Raw genomic sequence first — 16,981 nt, forward strand, 5'->3', positions numbered from 1 at the left:
AAAAGCACGTGCACTCAGTGTATGAAAGACGAAAGTTTGTAAATTAGGTCTCCTTTTCTTTCCCTGGATTTGAATGGTATTTCAAAGTGACACAACTTATTTTTTTTAGCATTACTCAGGGCTGTAGCTATTTTTTTTGTAACGAGGGGCATTATCGCGAGAGCCGAAGGCACGAGCCTTGTAGGGGGGTCTGGGGGTGTCCTTTCCCTAGAAAAATTTTCAAATTTGGAGGCTCCGAAATGCTATTTTCAGCACTTGTCATGAGATATGTCTCCGAAAAATAGACCTCGAAGATGAAAATGGCAAGCAGTTGCAAATCACTATAATCAAAATAACTGAGTCTAAAGAAAACAAATCTATCCACAGACTTGATTTGTCTGGCTCAACAGGTCCAGGGGAGGCAGCTTCCCTACGGCTCTGTTACCACGTTGAACTGACTAGGTTAATCTTTCTTTGACATACACATAGGTTGAAAGTTTCTGATTGAGGGTGTTGTGGTCTCAATTATTCTTCAGCGATTCCTGCAACAAGCTTTTACCTTTCGAACACCTCGTCTTCTTGCAGCAGATCTCTATGGTCAAGCTCAATTTACATTCAAGTTCATTACATTGGTTATTTCGTCCATTGCCTTGTTGTAATTTCACTTAGGACTATGTTTCGGTGTTGACTCAAATGGGCCTAGAGTCCAACATGGGCTGACAATAGGTGAGCACGGAATTGGAACTCCCTATGATGGCTTATACGGGGAGGCTCCGCCCGAAAGGGGTACCTTTTTCAGGCTTCAGGTATATGAAAAGGTGCGCATTTCACTAGATGAAGTATATGAAAGGGCGAGTGCGCTTATTGCAGCCTTAGCAGCATCTTTGGCGGTTCTTAAAGAAAAAAGAACTAAGTTTAAGAATTTAAGGAAAAAGTAGAAGGACTTAATATTTCAGAAATTAATATACACAGGAGAAATTTCACCCCTTTAAGTATAAATGCTTGTAAAAGTAGAGGTGAAACCGGAGGGAGAGAGGGTGGATGGTAAAGTAGGTTAAAAATAGAGAGATGAGAGGAGCGCTTTGATGGAGCACATTGTTCAAGAGGGTATAACTACAAAAAAAAAAAGCAATCTGGAGGCATTTTTGAAGAATTAATGAAAACGTTATCAAAACAAGAAAAACAGAGAAAACTTGTCCAGCCTCTCCGGCAAAGGTGTGGACGTGGTTGCTGACTGCTCAATCGTACTCTTCTCGACCCTTTGGCGTCAAGTGTTTTCACGTTTCTTGCGACAGGAGGAGCAAATCGGCTATATAAAGTTGAACTGAACATTCTGGTACTTTTAAGTCTCACTAATTTTTCCAAAACCAGAGACATGTTTTAAACACTGTTTAAGTTAAAAAAAATTGTTTACTTTTCACACACGTCCCAAGGACATTCCTCTTAGAAAATGGAAGGGGCGGGAAAGCCCTGGGGAAGAGGTTGAATCCTGACTCCGTGTATAAAGTTCTTTCTTTTTTCCCCATTTATAATGCTTTTCAAACAATCATCAGAAAACTATCTTTTACAACACACGGATTAACCTTTATGTATAGTATTTTATAGGTAAGAATTCATTAGAGCAAGATACACGGCTGTCAAAAAATAGAAATAAATAAACTATCTTTGCAAGCTCAAATAAACTGGAAACGAACATCAGAAAACATCGCAAGATAAAATGTTAAATGGAGAAATTAGAATATCTCTGTACGTTTAGAAATTTTTTGCATGAAGAAGAAAAAAGAATGATACTTACATGATGGAGCAAAACTTTGACTTATTTCCTGCCACAGTAGTTATTTCGTCAGTATGATCCAGAGTGTGACCGGGGTATTGACAAGACCTTAGGATCGATTTCCGCCGTCTCCCGATCCCTTGGGGGTTCATTTTCCAGCGCAGCGGCTTACAATCGAGCCTAACAAGACCTTGGTGCTCGCAAAAACCTGCCAAGTAGGTGTCTGTGCTTTGGGCAGATTGTCATTTTAGTGTTAGCCTGTGTACACACCACCCCCACCCCCTCGGAGAAGGGGCCTCTTCTCCGATTTTTCCTAAGGGGATGGGGGGGGGGGTCTGTACACAGGCTATTTAGTGTCTGTGCCTTGGGCAGATTGTCATTTCAGTTCCGAATACCTACCAAACCTCTACTCTCGCTAAAATGAGTTCATTCAGTCATTGACTTTGCTACACTTACACAAGTGACAGCTGGCTAGGTGCGACGTAATATCATTCATGCACTCTGCGACCAACACATTTCCCTCCACACCCCTACTGGGACCACACTCTGTCTTGACGATCTTGCGGAAAGAACAGCTTGATCATATGAAATAGCCAAATAAGCCATTTTTCACAATTGATCTCTTCGGCGATTTCATTGACATAATTATATTTGAAACTAGCACCTGTTGCATTACAATTCAATTAGATTGAAAACAAAACAAGATCATCTTGGGAATACGGATGTTATACCCTAACAAAAACTAAAAACTGAGATAATCCCTTTTGCGTGTATTCACTGAAAAAAGAAACTATTTTCCCGTTTCATTCTGCTACCGATAAACGCTCTAAAGATCTTTGAATGAGACTGAAATTTACAGCTAATTTGCCTTTTGCAAAGCTCTACATGGACTTTCTCTTAAAAAAGGCCTACTCTGGGACCTTAAGTCGCCGTAATTTTAGGCGACTTAAGGCGACTTTAGGAAAATTTGGCCAAAATGTTGCGCGACTTAAGGCGATTTAAGGCGACTTTAGGCGATTTAAGGCGACTTAAGGTGACTTAAGGAGAAAAAGGTGACATTTAGGTGAGTTACATGTTAGTGAATATGTTGCAGTTAATTTTTAATTTCAGTTAATTTTTGGTTTTCCTTTGTTTTAAATTCACTAGCATACATAACCATACCCAGTAACGATGGAAAAATAAAAATTAACTGAAATAAAAATGAACTACAACATATACAAAATCAAAATCTGATAACACTACCTCTCTAGGGACACAATGTTGTAGCATAAGTTAATTCAGTCTTGAAGACATCTACATTAGTCTTCCAAATTTTCAACAATCTCAGCTACCTAATATTTTGAACATTAAATATCAAGGTAGCTTGTGTTGCAGGTGTATTCTAACCGTGGTTAGTAACATTTGCGAAGCAGCTCTAATATCCTTGTTCTGGGCTTTTATGCACTAAATGAATTACCAGCATTTTGAGTTCCCCTTCAACATGATTGGCAAATGGACAATGGCATTTTTAACAGTCCAGTCCTGGCATGTTCTCTAATCCTGATACACACACAGGGGGCCCAGAACTAGGATTTTGCCACTGTTTTGCGGATGGACTTAACCCAGAGTTTAGTTCTATCTGTGGCACAGGCTAATATCAAAGGTGTTGGTTTAGTATTACATTAGCAGAGACAAAAACTGAGTTAGAAGCAACCAAAAGGGTAAATTTTCTCTTGGTCTTTAAATGCATTATTTCATAATATAAGGGACAAAAAAATCAATGGTTCCTGCATTTCTTTTTCCAAAAAATAAAACCCTAAAAGTAGAGTATTTCAATACATCTCTGTAAAATACTGTGAGCTGCTTTGCAGCAAAAACATTATATTGAAATGTCTTTTTTTTCATAATTTGACAACAAACATTTAAGTAATTAATTTAAAACATCTAAAATCACTTATCGATATCGCACATTATGGAAATGACGATCCCCATTGTATGTCTTGGCAGTTGCTCTGCCAATGTTTGTCCCCACACGTTTGGCTAAGAGGATGTTTTTCCAATTGAATTCAAAACAAAAAGTTTGTAGTTCTCGCCGTATATATATTGCTCCTTTCCTGTCTCAGTCACACAAAACACTTCCAAATACTTGCTTCGCTAGTGAACCGTACTCTCTTATCCATGGTCTCTCTGGAAACTTTCCAGTCGGGTTGATTTCATGAGTGCATTTATGCACCAGCAGAAACAACTAAGCTTAGCTTCAACCAACCTCGCTCGGTCTGTTCCACGCGGCAGCGTTTACGCTCTTAGCACAAAAGGAAGCATTATGCGTCATGTTTAAACCGGTGGCAGTACCAGGTGTAAACGTTTCCATTATTATGTCAGAAATTTCCATTTAAAAGGAGATCTTTAAACGAAAACGCGAGGTACAACATTCTATCCGCCATTTTGCTTCCCCAGAATTCCACTGCAGTCGCAAGCTAATTTCCATGGTTTCTCGGTCCCGCCCTCTCCCCGCCTCCAGACCAGTTATTCACGTGATCAAAACACACTACTTTCTGGGCGGCCATAACGTGGAGGAAAGAACAGTATTATTTCGCTTTTCTACGTTCTTCATCAATAATGGTCGATTACATCAAATCGTTTGGCAGGGAGCAATCACGACAACATAAACAAAGAGCAGTATTACGCACCTTCGATGTACAAAGCTTGAATTTCTGTCTGGAAGGGAAGACCTAAAGAGACGACTGTACAAGCTAAGCTAAGTGTTCAAGTTTATAAGAGTGATTGTGTTTCTGTCAATGATAGATGGATATAATTCCACGGTAAATACAGATCAGAGGTTGTGTGCTGGAGAAAAAATTTACATGGTAATTTACATGGACACTTTTTTCGATTGACCTTTAGACTTGTATTAACTACCAGAAAATTTAGATTAATGTTGTGGCGGCAATAATTGTTTTTTTTTTCTCCCTTCAACCTACCTGTATTGATCTTAGTTACTTGAAATGTCTTTCAATGTTGGACTCTCACAAAGCAGTAGAAAAGAGTTTTAACTATATTTTGTTCATGGTGCAAAGGAAGTCAGCTTTACAGCTTGCCTAGCATACACTAGCCTGAAAGCCATGTTTTAACTAACCCCAATTTTTTTATGAATGGGACTGATTACAGTTCTTCTGTAATCTGAATTCCCTAAAAAGACTTTACTTGCCAGCCAGGCAAGTTAAATGCGCAGTTCACTAGCCCAATCATAAAATCCAGTACCCCAGGGCTATTGCCTGGACACTACTCTGTCTACTCTCTTTGCACACTGTTTAATGTAATTTAGCTAGAACTTGAACCTTTGAATGCCTTTTTAAACAATATTTTTACTCAGAAATATGAGACAAACCTCCCGGATGAAATTAATAAAATACCTGTACAAGTGACTGGATAAAGTTGTGTACTATATGTTGTCATTTTTGCATAAACAATACAGGAATGATTATTCTTGTATTGCTTACGACTAATTATTAAGTGTAGTAAATTGTGTAAGGTAATTAAATGTATAAATTAGAGGGCTGGAGAGGAAATTAATGGGTCTTAAGTCACTGTGGGAGTTTTTTGTGGGGGGTGGGGTGGGTCTGTGGCTAATATTATTGAACATGGGTTGTTACACACTTTATGAGAAATCATGCATTCTGGAAATAGAAAACTAAAAAAGTAATAACTACAAGACAATTTGAACCTCGTTAAGATTTGAATGATTTAGTGACTTAAGGAAACTAAAGGCGACTTTAGGCGACTTAAGGCGATTTTAGGCGACTTAAGGCGATTTTAGGCGACTTAAGGCGACTTTGGGCAACTTTAGGCGACTTTAGGTCCCAGAGTAGGCCTTAAAAAAACTTTTTAAGATAGAAAAAGTGTGGGGCTTTTTTTTTTTATCATAGTGCCGTGTACAAAGATCTGATAAGCAAAAAAGAGTGCCCACAAATTTTATTTTGCTGACAAGAGGACTTACCTTGCAAGTTAACTCTTATTTTTTATTATTATCAATAACTATCATTTAAAAAAAGATGATAATATAATAAAATTAATCGATTCAACGCTATTGTTTTCTAATCGACCGCCCCTCTTTAGGAATGCGTGACAGGCCACAGTAATTGAATTATTTTAAGCCACGCAAACATATATCATGATATATTATTCAGCTGCTTCTTCCTCGTTAAACAAAAAAAACCCTTATTTTCTGTGGATTTTCTGTGGAAAGGAGGGTTATTTTTCTCCTTAGAAATGTGAAATGTAAGGATTATGTTTCATGTCAAGTTGTTGAAACGACGCATCTAAGGCTAATTTGCATACGGAGAACTAAGTCACGTTCATCGTCGACAAGAAAAAAACCAAGAAAAAGCGATCACTAAGTTTTCTCCACATGTTTTTGAAAGTCCAACATTTAAAGGGTCTAATGACAGTAAGCGATAACTAGAAACGTTAAAGCTGTGGAAATTATTCGACCAGATGCAGACCGTTACAATTCCAGCTTTGCTGTCAAAATGGCGAAGTTTGGAACATTAACGGAACTTTGTACAGCACGCAAAGAAGAGTGCCCACAAATTTTATTGCATTAAGAAGTAGACTGGTCTTAGTACTTCTGTTTTATGATAGACTTGAGTCTGGGTCAGGTGCCACTTTTGCGAAATTACTGTTTAGCTCTAGTTATGCAAATTACTTTTCCCGATAAGCAAATTAAAGGTCATTTTAAAAAAATCATATCTCAGCCAACTTTCCACAGAATGCAACCATTAAACCTTGAAACTATTAATCAGAGTTAAAACATTTGTGTGTAAAATAATCAGGTTATTGGGCTTTGTAAGGTAGGTTTGCAAGACCCCTAAAGTTTCCTTAAATCCGCACCACTTCCGACGGCAAACTAGCTAGTTTTAGGTGACCTAGAAAATATTTCTGTAAAATAGAGAAAAAATTGAGTTGGTCCAAATAAATGTGATATTTCTTCATGGGATAGGATAGTTATCTTCCACTGAAAAAATCAGGGCAATCCGTGATAGACCAAAATTTGCCTTATCAGTTCTTACGCGGACAGCCTCTTAAAGCCGGTTCTTTGTGTTTAGAAGAGGGGACGTAAGGGGGGGTCCAGCGCACAGTTCACGGTCATTAAAAATAGTAAATCACGAATCACGGCAATTAATTTTCGAGTTTCACGATTCACGGGAAATAACATGATTGATGAGAGCGTCTTTCACAAATAAGCCTCCATATTGAGTGTTTTTACTCTATAAGGCCCACGGATCACTGCTAATGTTGGTTTCATTCGGAAGTTATTGTTTGGGGTGTTTCCATTTCACAGGTTCAAGTTCTCCGTGCAAGGAACTGAAATTGGGTAATGCACCTATCAATGCAAATCCCGTGGGGGGGGGGGGGGAGTGCGGGCAAAGGGAGGGGATTTGATTCCTGAGACTATCCCCATGTCGGGCTTTTGATCGTGAAGCGACCCCGGGGTCGGGACATTTGACTTTAACCGATAGAAGCCTGGTATCAATTCAGAAGCGGTTACCAAGTCCGTCCCTCGAGGCTTTCTGAAAGTTACGCTGTTGGAGAATGGTATGAAGTTTTCATTTGTTTTAACAGTGCCGTAGCCAGACCAAACGGCCAACCGAGGCAGGCGGGAGTTGCTAGGGGGGTTCGGGGGCATGCCCCCCCCCCCCGAGAAATTTTGAACTTTAGTCTCTCGGAAATGCGATTTGCAGCGTTTTCTGGGCCTTTCGGTAACTTTTTTTCGAGTTAATTTAAGTGGAATTTAAAAAGCAATAATCAGAAACAAGCTACATAATCTGGGTGACCGTTAACCTCGCCAATGGTTTTGATCAGTATTTGTTCAAAAAAAATTTGAGTTAACGTACGTAGCCCCTTGAGATCGATGATATGGTAATTTTTTCATAGTATATTAACTGAATTGCTGAATTCTTTGTAATATCATGATGCGTTAAAAATATCCGATGATCGCTTATGTAAAATAAAAATGATCGGCGAAATTCGTCAAAATTTTACCGAGGCGAGTGCCTCCGTTGGCCTCATACTAGCTACGGCGCTGTTTAATCGCCATAATCCGATACTTTACACTGTCATCTAAACAGATAATGTCTATTTTGAGAAAGTTTTTATCTTCAAGTTCCCATCTGATTGTAAACCTCGATTGAAATCGAATTTTACCATGAAAGTCAGAGGATTTTTTACGGGTCACTGACGACCTGTTCCCACATGTTGAGCAGATGTTATAAAGCATTTTACGTTGCATTAATATTATAAAAGCACGGTCAATCTTCCTGGAGTGATTATGTTGTTCAAAATAAGAGATGCTAGTGTAGAGAGAAAATACTTAATTACAGCAAGTAATGTAACGGAGCTTACGTTAACCTTAAATAAAAGTAGTAAGAAAGTACTTTTGAAATGTTCTTTTATTCGTTTTATATAGTATTATAGTATTGTTTGTTTAGATTTTCCCCCCGGGGTGGGGGCTTTTTTGACACTTTTGATTGACCTTTCGTTTCCCACCCTGGGGAATTTGATCAAAAAATTTTAAAATTTGTCAAATCCGCACCCCTTGCCCGCATTCCCCCCCCTCCCCGTTTTTTTTCACGAGAAACCCCCTTACGGCCCCTCTTAGAACTGTCATTCAAGGCCGGGTAGCGGCTGGGTTACAGCCCTGCATTCGTTATTTGCATTGTACTCGGCTTGACTGAACTTCCAAAGCGCCAGTGGAAGAGGAGTGATGTTGGTAGCTTGATCGTCCGTCAACAAAGCACAGACGTTCTGAACTACCGTAATGTACCGAAGGTGTAAACGCATTTTGAAAGGCTCCGTTACAGCTTTACTTTTAAGCGGCTCGCTGATCTTGATTTTCTTTATCACAATGGAGAAACATAGTGCAATTACACTAACGACGCAGCCAGACGATATTAGGGAGCTTAAGCAGCGACGTTTTTGAGCGACGCACGTCAACCGGAAGTGAGCCTTTTGCTCTTTTAATAAGCCTTGACGCTACCGTATTTATATTGCAAGTGTCTTAATTCTTATAGAGACAATCTGCCCAAAAATTTGTTCAAAATCACGGCTCAAGAGTGCAAAACGTCCATTTCCGGTTGACGTGCGTCGCTCAAAAACGTCGCTGCTTAAGCTCCCTATTGTTGGCAAAGATGCGACTGCTTTGAACGTTCATCCTACATGTTCCACCGGTGGGTGAATTACGATATGTTTTTCCTAATTCCCAGCTGCATCATGCTTTGCGTGTATACATCTACACGTAAAAGGATGATTTGCAACTTTTCAAAAGTTTTCTTTTGCTCTATTTTGTCGTCCTACAAGGTTTCCCGACTTTTATAGCCATTTTCGTTTCGCGACGGTGAAGCCTTAAATAAGGAAACGACATCTACTACAGATTCAAAACATGCCGCGTGCACACAGACTTATTTCACTTTAATTACTGGTTTGTTTTTATTCAAGACTCTGTGCTATGTATATTCTTTGCTACCTTGTTCAATTCATGTTTCGGCGCACGTCAACAACAACTTAAGATGTTGTACGGTTTAATTTGCATATCAGAATAAAACACTGACCGACAACCTGCCGATTTCTCAGAATACTTGATTATCGCGACCGCGGTCATTGAAATAAACTTCAGTTTAAGTTCAAGACTGGCTTAAATGTTATCTGTACTGTCGCCTCAATCGTTCAGAACTATATACTGAGGCTTAATCCGAGTAAGACCACAAAGCGTGAATTTTCAGGGCCCTCATTGGTAGCAGCATTTTATGCTGAAGAGATAACCCTGGCTAAATAACATTTATAGTTATTATTATTATTATTACTATAAGAATTCATCCCGCTGATAAACTGATAAACTGGCTTTTTCAGTACTCTGCTGAACGTAACTCAGTCCACCTCTGATAAAGGTTATTTGTGTGCTACTGATAAAGAAGGCTTCTCCACTGGTAAACGATGCTTTTTACTGTTGTTTACTGATGGGGTCGGCGAGAAGGAGAGGAACTCCACCAAAATCAGCCGGTTAAACTTACAAGGTTTATTTTATTTACTCGCAAGGTGGTTCTACATTCTTCCTGATGTTCTTCTCTTTCTCTATCTATCTATAACTTCTTAGTCTTTTTCTCTAAAAGCTTACTTCTCAAAAGCTCTCTATATATTTGTTTGATGGTCATTTATAATAGGCTTACATACTGAATGCGTAGGATGTATGTGCCAAGAAAAACGAGCCACAAAACTTATGCTTCGTTAGTTAACTACTAAAAAGGTCGAAATGTTCATTTAAAAGATAAGGATCTTCCAAGGGATGTCAAATTTGGAGACAACATATCCCACTCTCAAAAAGCACACTGTTGATATTTTTGTTTCTGCATGCAAAGCGTATTAGTAAATTGGTTATTCATTATGTTGCATTTTTAAACTTAAACACTTAGAATGATCTAGAACCTTAAAAGCCTATTTATCGAATTTTTTTATAACTTTCCATATATCTTCAAAATCGGGACGATAGGTCCTGTAACACCGCACAAAACAGTATTTTGAGCATGCATCAACATTAACTGTTATGTACCTTGGGGCATTAAATACAAGATTTGCACTGAGCTCCTTCAGTGTCAGAGAAAGTGCTCGAATGAGTCGTGGAAAGTTAAGAGAGAGCCGAGAGCTAAGTTTTGACAAACATCTGTCCTTTTCTTGTTTTAGAGGTCATGCAGTCAAGCCTAAAGTTATCACTACAACCAACAGTGAATTTAAAGACAGAGCTCTTCATTAAAAGAGGTCAGTTCTATTAACTACTCCGCCGCCAAGATTAGTTACAAATATTCTTGGATCATGTTTACTGGTAGGTAGTGTCGACCGATCTATCGGTCGATAAAGCGGTCGATCGTCGGTCGACACTCGGTTCTCAAAGGAACCTGCCACGGACGTGCATGGCGAATACAACCATGACTCTGTGGAAACTGGCTGATTATTCTATTGACTAAGTGAGCAGAGAAGTAAACTAAGTTTTAACCAATATAAACTATATAAAATTCTTGATTACTATCACCAAAATTTGTAACAAAATTTAAGTAGGATAATAGCTATAAAACATGTAATGAGTCTTACTACTTCGAAAGCTTTCAAGTATATGCATTCGTTTGGTTAGCAACCATATGTCATTAGTATTTCTGACTGCGTATGGGCTCCAGCAGGTTTCTTTATTCAGTTTTTTCCTCTATCATTAAACGAAGCCTTAACTGAAGAAATGATTCGTGGAACATGGAACTGGCAGTAATAATTTGCCAGTAAACGTATACAGAGCACGCTTGTTCATTCATTAGGCGAAAACATTCTGAGTCATTAGTCAAGTAGATAGATTGAGCTATCCTGACTTGACTAACAGTGACTCATTCAGAAGGTTTTCGCCTAATGAATGTGACAGCAGTAACAGTTCTTGACTTTTTAGCTGATTTACGTTATAATGTTTCCCGTATTTGCAAAGTCTTGACAAATTTGAAACCGTAAAATCTTTGAAGCCTTATTACGCAAACGTACTACGTTCTTCTTTTCTTTTGTTTATATTTCTTTGTTTGTTTAGGAAGAGCCGGCGTTTCTGTCTGTCCGAGATTGGAGGTAATGAGTTCCTCAAAGATTAACAAACTAGGGGTGTATCCTCGAGAAAAACGTAAGTGTTAAGCAAACTCGAAGGTTCTCCGGCTAATAAATATAGCTTAGGTGCACGCTTTGACCGAATTCAAGGGAAAATTAACACCCCTTTTGTTATGATTGGTTGAACTTTGTAACAAGATCACGTGATTTGCACCAACACGTGACAAGTTCTTTGAGAACAAGAGGCTGTGAGAGTCTATATTTGAGCGTGGTCGTACTACGCGTAGGATACTTTGAACATGCCTTACTGCCGCTAGACAACTGTCATCATATCTTACCAGAGAAGATAAATCCTTTACTCTACTTGTTTGCTGAATCACACATTACACCGTATGTCCCAATCCACAAAAAAATGCTGTCATTTCATGACAATGTTTGAAATTTGCACATATTCAATGCCGACATGCTTGGAGCCAAATTGCAACATAGGACATACCTTATTATGGGAAATTAACGCTCCATGAAATTAAGGTATTGGAAATTAACGCGACTTAAATTAACGCGAATTTAATGGAAAACGACTTTCGAATAAAGAAAATTAACGCGAAAGAGGAGGTAGAACAGGAGCACCCAACGACAATTTACGGAAAAATATCTGTTCGGAAGACGATTTGAGATCTAGAATTTTCGGAACATTTGTTGTAAAATTTCTTGCTTGCCTGCCCCTCCTAGGATTTTCGAACATCTAAACAATGGTAGAATTGCCTATTTTTAACGGATTTTTACCCTAAAAAGGTCACCTAGAATTTTCGGGAGCCTTTTTTCTGGCTGAAATTTTCGAAAAGGTAAATTTTGATCCCTATAATTTTCGGATCACTTGACTTTCAGCTAGGAAATCCGAACAGATGAAAAATTTTTAGGGGATAAAATTATGCCTATATCTACCGTTTAAATACTAAAATACGTTTAACAATTCTCTGTTTAAGTAGTTTTGAACTATATTCTCGTTGGGTGCCCCTGGTAGAATTTCATAATAAAGGAAATTAACGCGATTAAGACACAGTTGTTGCTGACAACTGGAAACAAATTTAACAAATATTGTTAACCTTCGCCTTAGCTTTTGTGAAAGATGAAAAATAAAGGGTAAATGGAAAGAAAGAAAGCTTGTAGGTAATGTTTTTAAGGTGTCAAGAATGTCTGGACAGGCTCCAAAATTAAGGGTTAACATACTGGAAATTAAGAGCGCGGAAATTAGCGCTGCACTTAATTAACGTCGCGGAAATTAACGCTCAACAAAATTTTCATGGAGCGTTAATTTCCTATAATAAGGTAAGTGGTTACAGCCCGGAGAGTAAGGTTTATCTCAGCTCCACTGATATTGACACTTTGAAGAAGATTGACTGACAGATGTGTTTTCACACCCATCACATTGTACAGGGTATTCTGGTTACTAACAAGGGCAAATAAAGTTCCTTAAGTCCAGTATCCACAAGGATTAATAAGAGAGTAACACACGCACATTGCATAAACTGCTATAGGGCAGCACTGTTTGCAGGAACATTGGTAACTATTAACATTTGATACACTACAATGCTCAACATTGCTTGAGAAAAGATGAGCTTCAAAGGTGGCAATACGTACGCCTTTAAGTTCATATATGTATATCCTCATTTCTATGTAGAGTCTGAAAGTATTGTATTAATTTATGCATGAATGGTATTTCCAACAATACAAGTCCCTTCACTATAACTGTTATGATACCTATCTCTAGCATGAGAATCAAATACTTTATATCCCCCAGCCTCAATGCTGTAGATACCAACACCAACAATTGCCACCGTTAAAATAAATGAGTTGTAGTTCAGTGCCAAGAGTGTTTCAAATGCTGTACCCTGGAGTGGCATATATTTATTTATTTATTTTATTTTTTATTTTTGGTCCATCCTATAATACATTAGTTGTACAATAATACAATAGTTATACAATATCAATAATACATTAGTTGTACAATATCAATTGGTACAAAGTTGCTTAAACTACGAGTACATAATAATAATAATAATAATAATAATAATAATAATAATAATAATAATAAAAGAAGAAAATTAGAATGGAGAAGGGCACATTATAGTAAAACTAATCATGGCCCTTTAACAAGATTGACTTTATTCTTTTGTAGTTTTGTGGCATATACAGTAGTGATACCCCTCAAATCTGGGATCACCATGGATGTTACTAGTATAACTGTCACTGTATTCAAGGTGGAAAAATTGCTCAAACACTGTAACCTTTCCTGGCAATTCAATTAACATTAACATAGATTGTCTTGCAAGCAGTGACAGAATAGAATATAATTGAATACCAACAAACATTATTTGAGTCATATCATCAACTGAAGTAATCTTTGTTATCTTACTGTAAATTAAAGCGCACAGACTCATTGCGACACATTGTTGTCCAGCATTTTCCCCAAATGCTGTAACGTTTCGTTGACAGTGTGGAGCATGCATTGTTTTTGTAGCATCTACATAGACTGAAGGTCCTGGATTCTTCTCGATATCAGTACAAAGCTTAAATTAGCCAAAATTAACCTGATGATTCAAACTGTTGTAAGCACTATAAAATGGATAATTGCATGTACAGAGGGACAAATTCTTACTTAAAAGCCTATTTGGGTATCTTATTCCACCTAACCTTTTGGCAGGTTTCGGTTCAAAAGAATTCCATTTGGTATTTCATGTGCAGGCGAGGTTGCACAAAAATGGTTGAGAAACATTTCGGTGATATTTCAGGTGCGTTACCAGTTTTTGATGATATTATCATTGGTGGTAAAAGTGAAGAAGAACATGATTTGATCCTCCCCAAGGTTCTGACAAGAGCAAGAAAACGTAATATTAAGTTCAACCGTGACAAAATTCAATTTCGTGGTAACCAAGTCAAGGATATGGGTGAAGTTGTTAGTGAACTGGGCTTCTCACCTGACCCAGAAAAAATTTCGGCTATTCATAACATTCCCCCACCCTCATGCAAGCAAGACTTACAAAGGTTATTGGGCATGATCAATTATCTTAGCAAGTATATTCCCAACATGTCAGAATTAAACGCCCCTTTACGATCCTTACTCAAGGGTGATGTATCCTGGGCATGATTCCCCGAACATGATTCTGCACCCACCAAGATTAAGACAGTTTTGAGTAGTGCCCCTGTTTTACGCTTTTATGACACCAGCTTAACAACCACACTTCAAGTTGATGCTAGCAAAGATGGCTTAGGAGCATGCCTGATGCAACAAGGCCAACCAGTTACATATGCCTCACGTGCCTTGTCAAATTCAGAGATAAATTACGCACCCATAGAAAAGGAAATGCTAGCAATTGTTTTTGGGTGTGAGAGATTTAATATGTATACTCACGGAGCTGAAGTTGAAGTGCATTCGGATCATAAGCCTCTCGAAAGTATCTTTAAAAGCCTCTATTTAAAGTTCCTCCCCACTTAAAAAAATGAGGCTGCGTTTACAGAAGTATTACATTAAAGTTAAGTATGTCCCAGGAAAGTTTCATTACATTGCTGATTCCCTCTCCAGGGCATGCAAGGAGTCCAGTATGCCCAGTGACAGTGACATGCATAAAGACATGGAGTATTTTATTCATAGTGTTGTGTCTAGTCCCCCCATCTCAGATGTTAAGTTGAAGGAGCTAAGAGATTTGAATTCCAATGACCCAACCATGCAGATGTTACACCAATACTCTTTACAGGGTTGGCCTGCTCATAAGTGTGATGTACACCCCCATCTCTAAAGTCCTTTTGGGATGTACCAAATGATATTCATGTCACAGATGGAATTTTACCCAAGGATAATAGACTTGTTATCCCATCCCCATGGAAAAAAGATATTCTCCAAAATTTACATGTGAGTTACTGTGGGATTGAAAAAAGCAAAGCCAGTGCAAGAATGACAGTATTTTGGCCAGGCATGACTATGAAGATATTGAAGAGATGGTTTCTAGCTGTGAAAAATGCATGAAATACCAGAGCAAACAATGCAAAGAACCCATGCAAACTCACGATGTCCCTTTATTACCCTGGCAGACAGTTGGTTCAGATATTTTAGAGCACAAAATCAAAACTATCTTGTGGTCATTGATTATTATTCAAAGTACATTGAGGCACTCCAACTCAAGGGTGAAGCAAGTCAAGATGTATGCTTATAGGTGTGGCATGCAAATCACAACAATCATTCCCACTTATAGCCAGTCAAATGGCCTTGCAGAAAGGGCTGTGCACATTGTCAAAAACATGTTAGGAAAAGGAGGCAACCTAAATGATGGTCTCATGGAGTATCGCAATACGCCAATAAGTAATTTTCCTTACTCACCCAACCAAATGTTGTTCAGCCGGCAAGTTCGTACACAGGTTCCAGTCCACCGCATAATGTTAGAGCCCCAAGTCTGTAAGGATGTTCACTGATTACTTGAGAGGTGTCAAGCTAAGTACATGGAATTCTATGATCGAGGTACCAAACAGTTACCCCCACTTAAGGAAGGGGATAGTGTAAGGTTCAGGAAACCAGGTGACAAACACTTAGCACCCAGATCTTATATGATTACCGATGAGACGGGTAAAGGGTACCATAGAAATAGACGTCAAATTCATCTTACTCAGGAATCACCTACTACTCTAAGCGAGTACCTAAATAATGACTCAGATTCTGTAACTGACCAATGTGTTGTAAACTTGCCCAGTGCAGAGTCTTATGCTGAGTTGGAAATGACAACTACCGACAACAATCAGTCTTCAGGTCTGCGTCGCTCTACACGGGCTAAGTGATTCCAGTTTGGCATAAAGACTATATCATGTACTAGCAGATTTATAACTTAAGGTTTATTCACAGTCGAGTTACTATTCACTCCGTATTCTAGCCCCACTTATTAGTAGTAATATGATTTATAAAGAGAACTGCTAGCTTAGGAAGGGGATGTTATGATTGGTTGAACTTTGTAACAAGATCACGTGATTTGTACCAACACGTGTCGATTTCTTTGAGAATAAACTTTGCTCTTGCGCGAAGTGGATGTGCGTTCTCGATCTCTTGCTCATAACACCTTTAAACGCACAAATGGACAAAACCTTTAAGGAAAAAGCGATAACACAAAGTGGTTTGATTGTTTATGAACATTGATCTTCAGTTTAGCTGCGCACGTATAGCTTAAATATGGGTTACAGGCGAATTATGCTATGTGGACAATCGAACCTGCAAGCTATGCATTGTGAAAAACAAATTGAAAACGGAAGTGAGAATAATATTGTCAATTGGGAATTTTGGAAGTGACTGTGCAATGAAAAGTGTGAACGATTAATTGACTTAATTGTTAATTGATAACTCCAGAAAATACCATATCATACCATAATGCTCTTTGTTTGTCACCCCAAAATTTTGCATAAGCATTGTTTTCAGTTTCTCTTGGGGCCATTTTAATTCCCAAGAGAAACTGAAAACAATGCTTATGCAAAATTTTGGGGTGACAAACAAAGAGCATTATGGTATGTTATGGTATTTTCTGGAGGGGTCAATTGTATAATATTCATCCCTGGGTATTGTTATTTATGACATTAAAATAAGGTATATAT

General features: G+C 38.3%; 1 protein-coding gene across 2 annotated transcripts in view; it reads left to right on the top strand.

Annotated features, from left to right (window-relative positions):
- Nucleotides 1-16,981, top strand: part of LOC140947515 (alpha-1,3-mannosyl-glycoprotein 4-beta-N-acetylglucosaminyltransferase C-like) — a 38,245-nt gene that overhangs the window by 16,703 nt on the left and 4,561 nt on the right. For both annotated transcript variants that reach the window (XM_073396640.1, XM_073396636.1), the window contains exons 3-4: nucleotides 10,466-10,540; nucleotides 11,343-11,429. In XM_073396640.1, the coding sequence (XP_073252741.1) occupies nucleotides 10,466-10,540; nucleotides 11,343-11,429 (162 nt within the window). The remainder of the gene's footprint in view (nucleotides 1-10,465; nucleotides 10,541-11,342; nucleotides 11,430-16,981) is intronic.

Source organism: Porites lutea, chromosome 9 (genome assembly GCF_958299795.1).
Source record: "Porites lutea chromosome 9, jaPorLute2.1, whole genome shotgun sequence".
Classification (NCBI taxonomy): Eukaryota; Metazoa; Cnidaria; class Anthozoa; order Scleractinia; family Poritidae; genus Porites; species Porites lutea.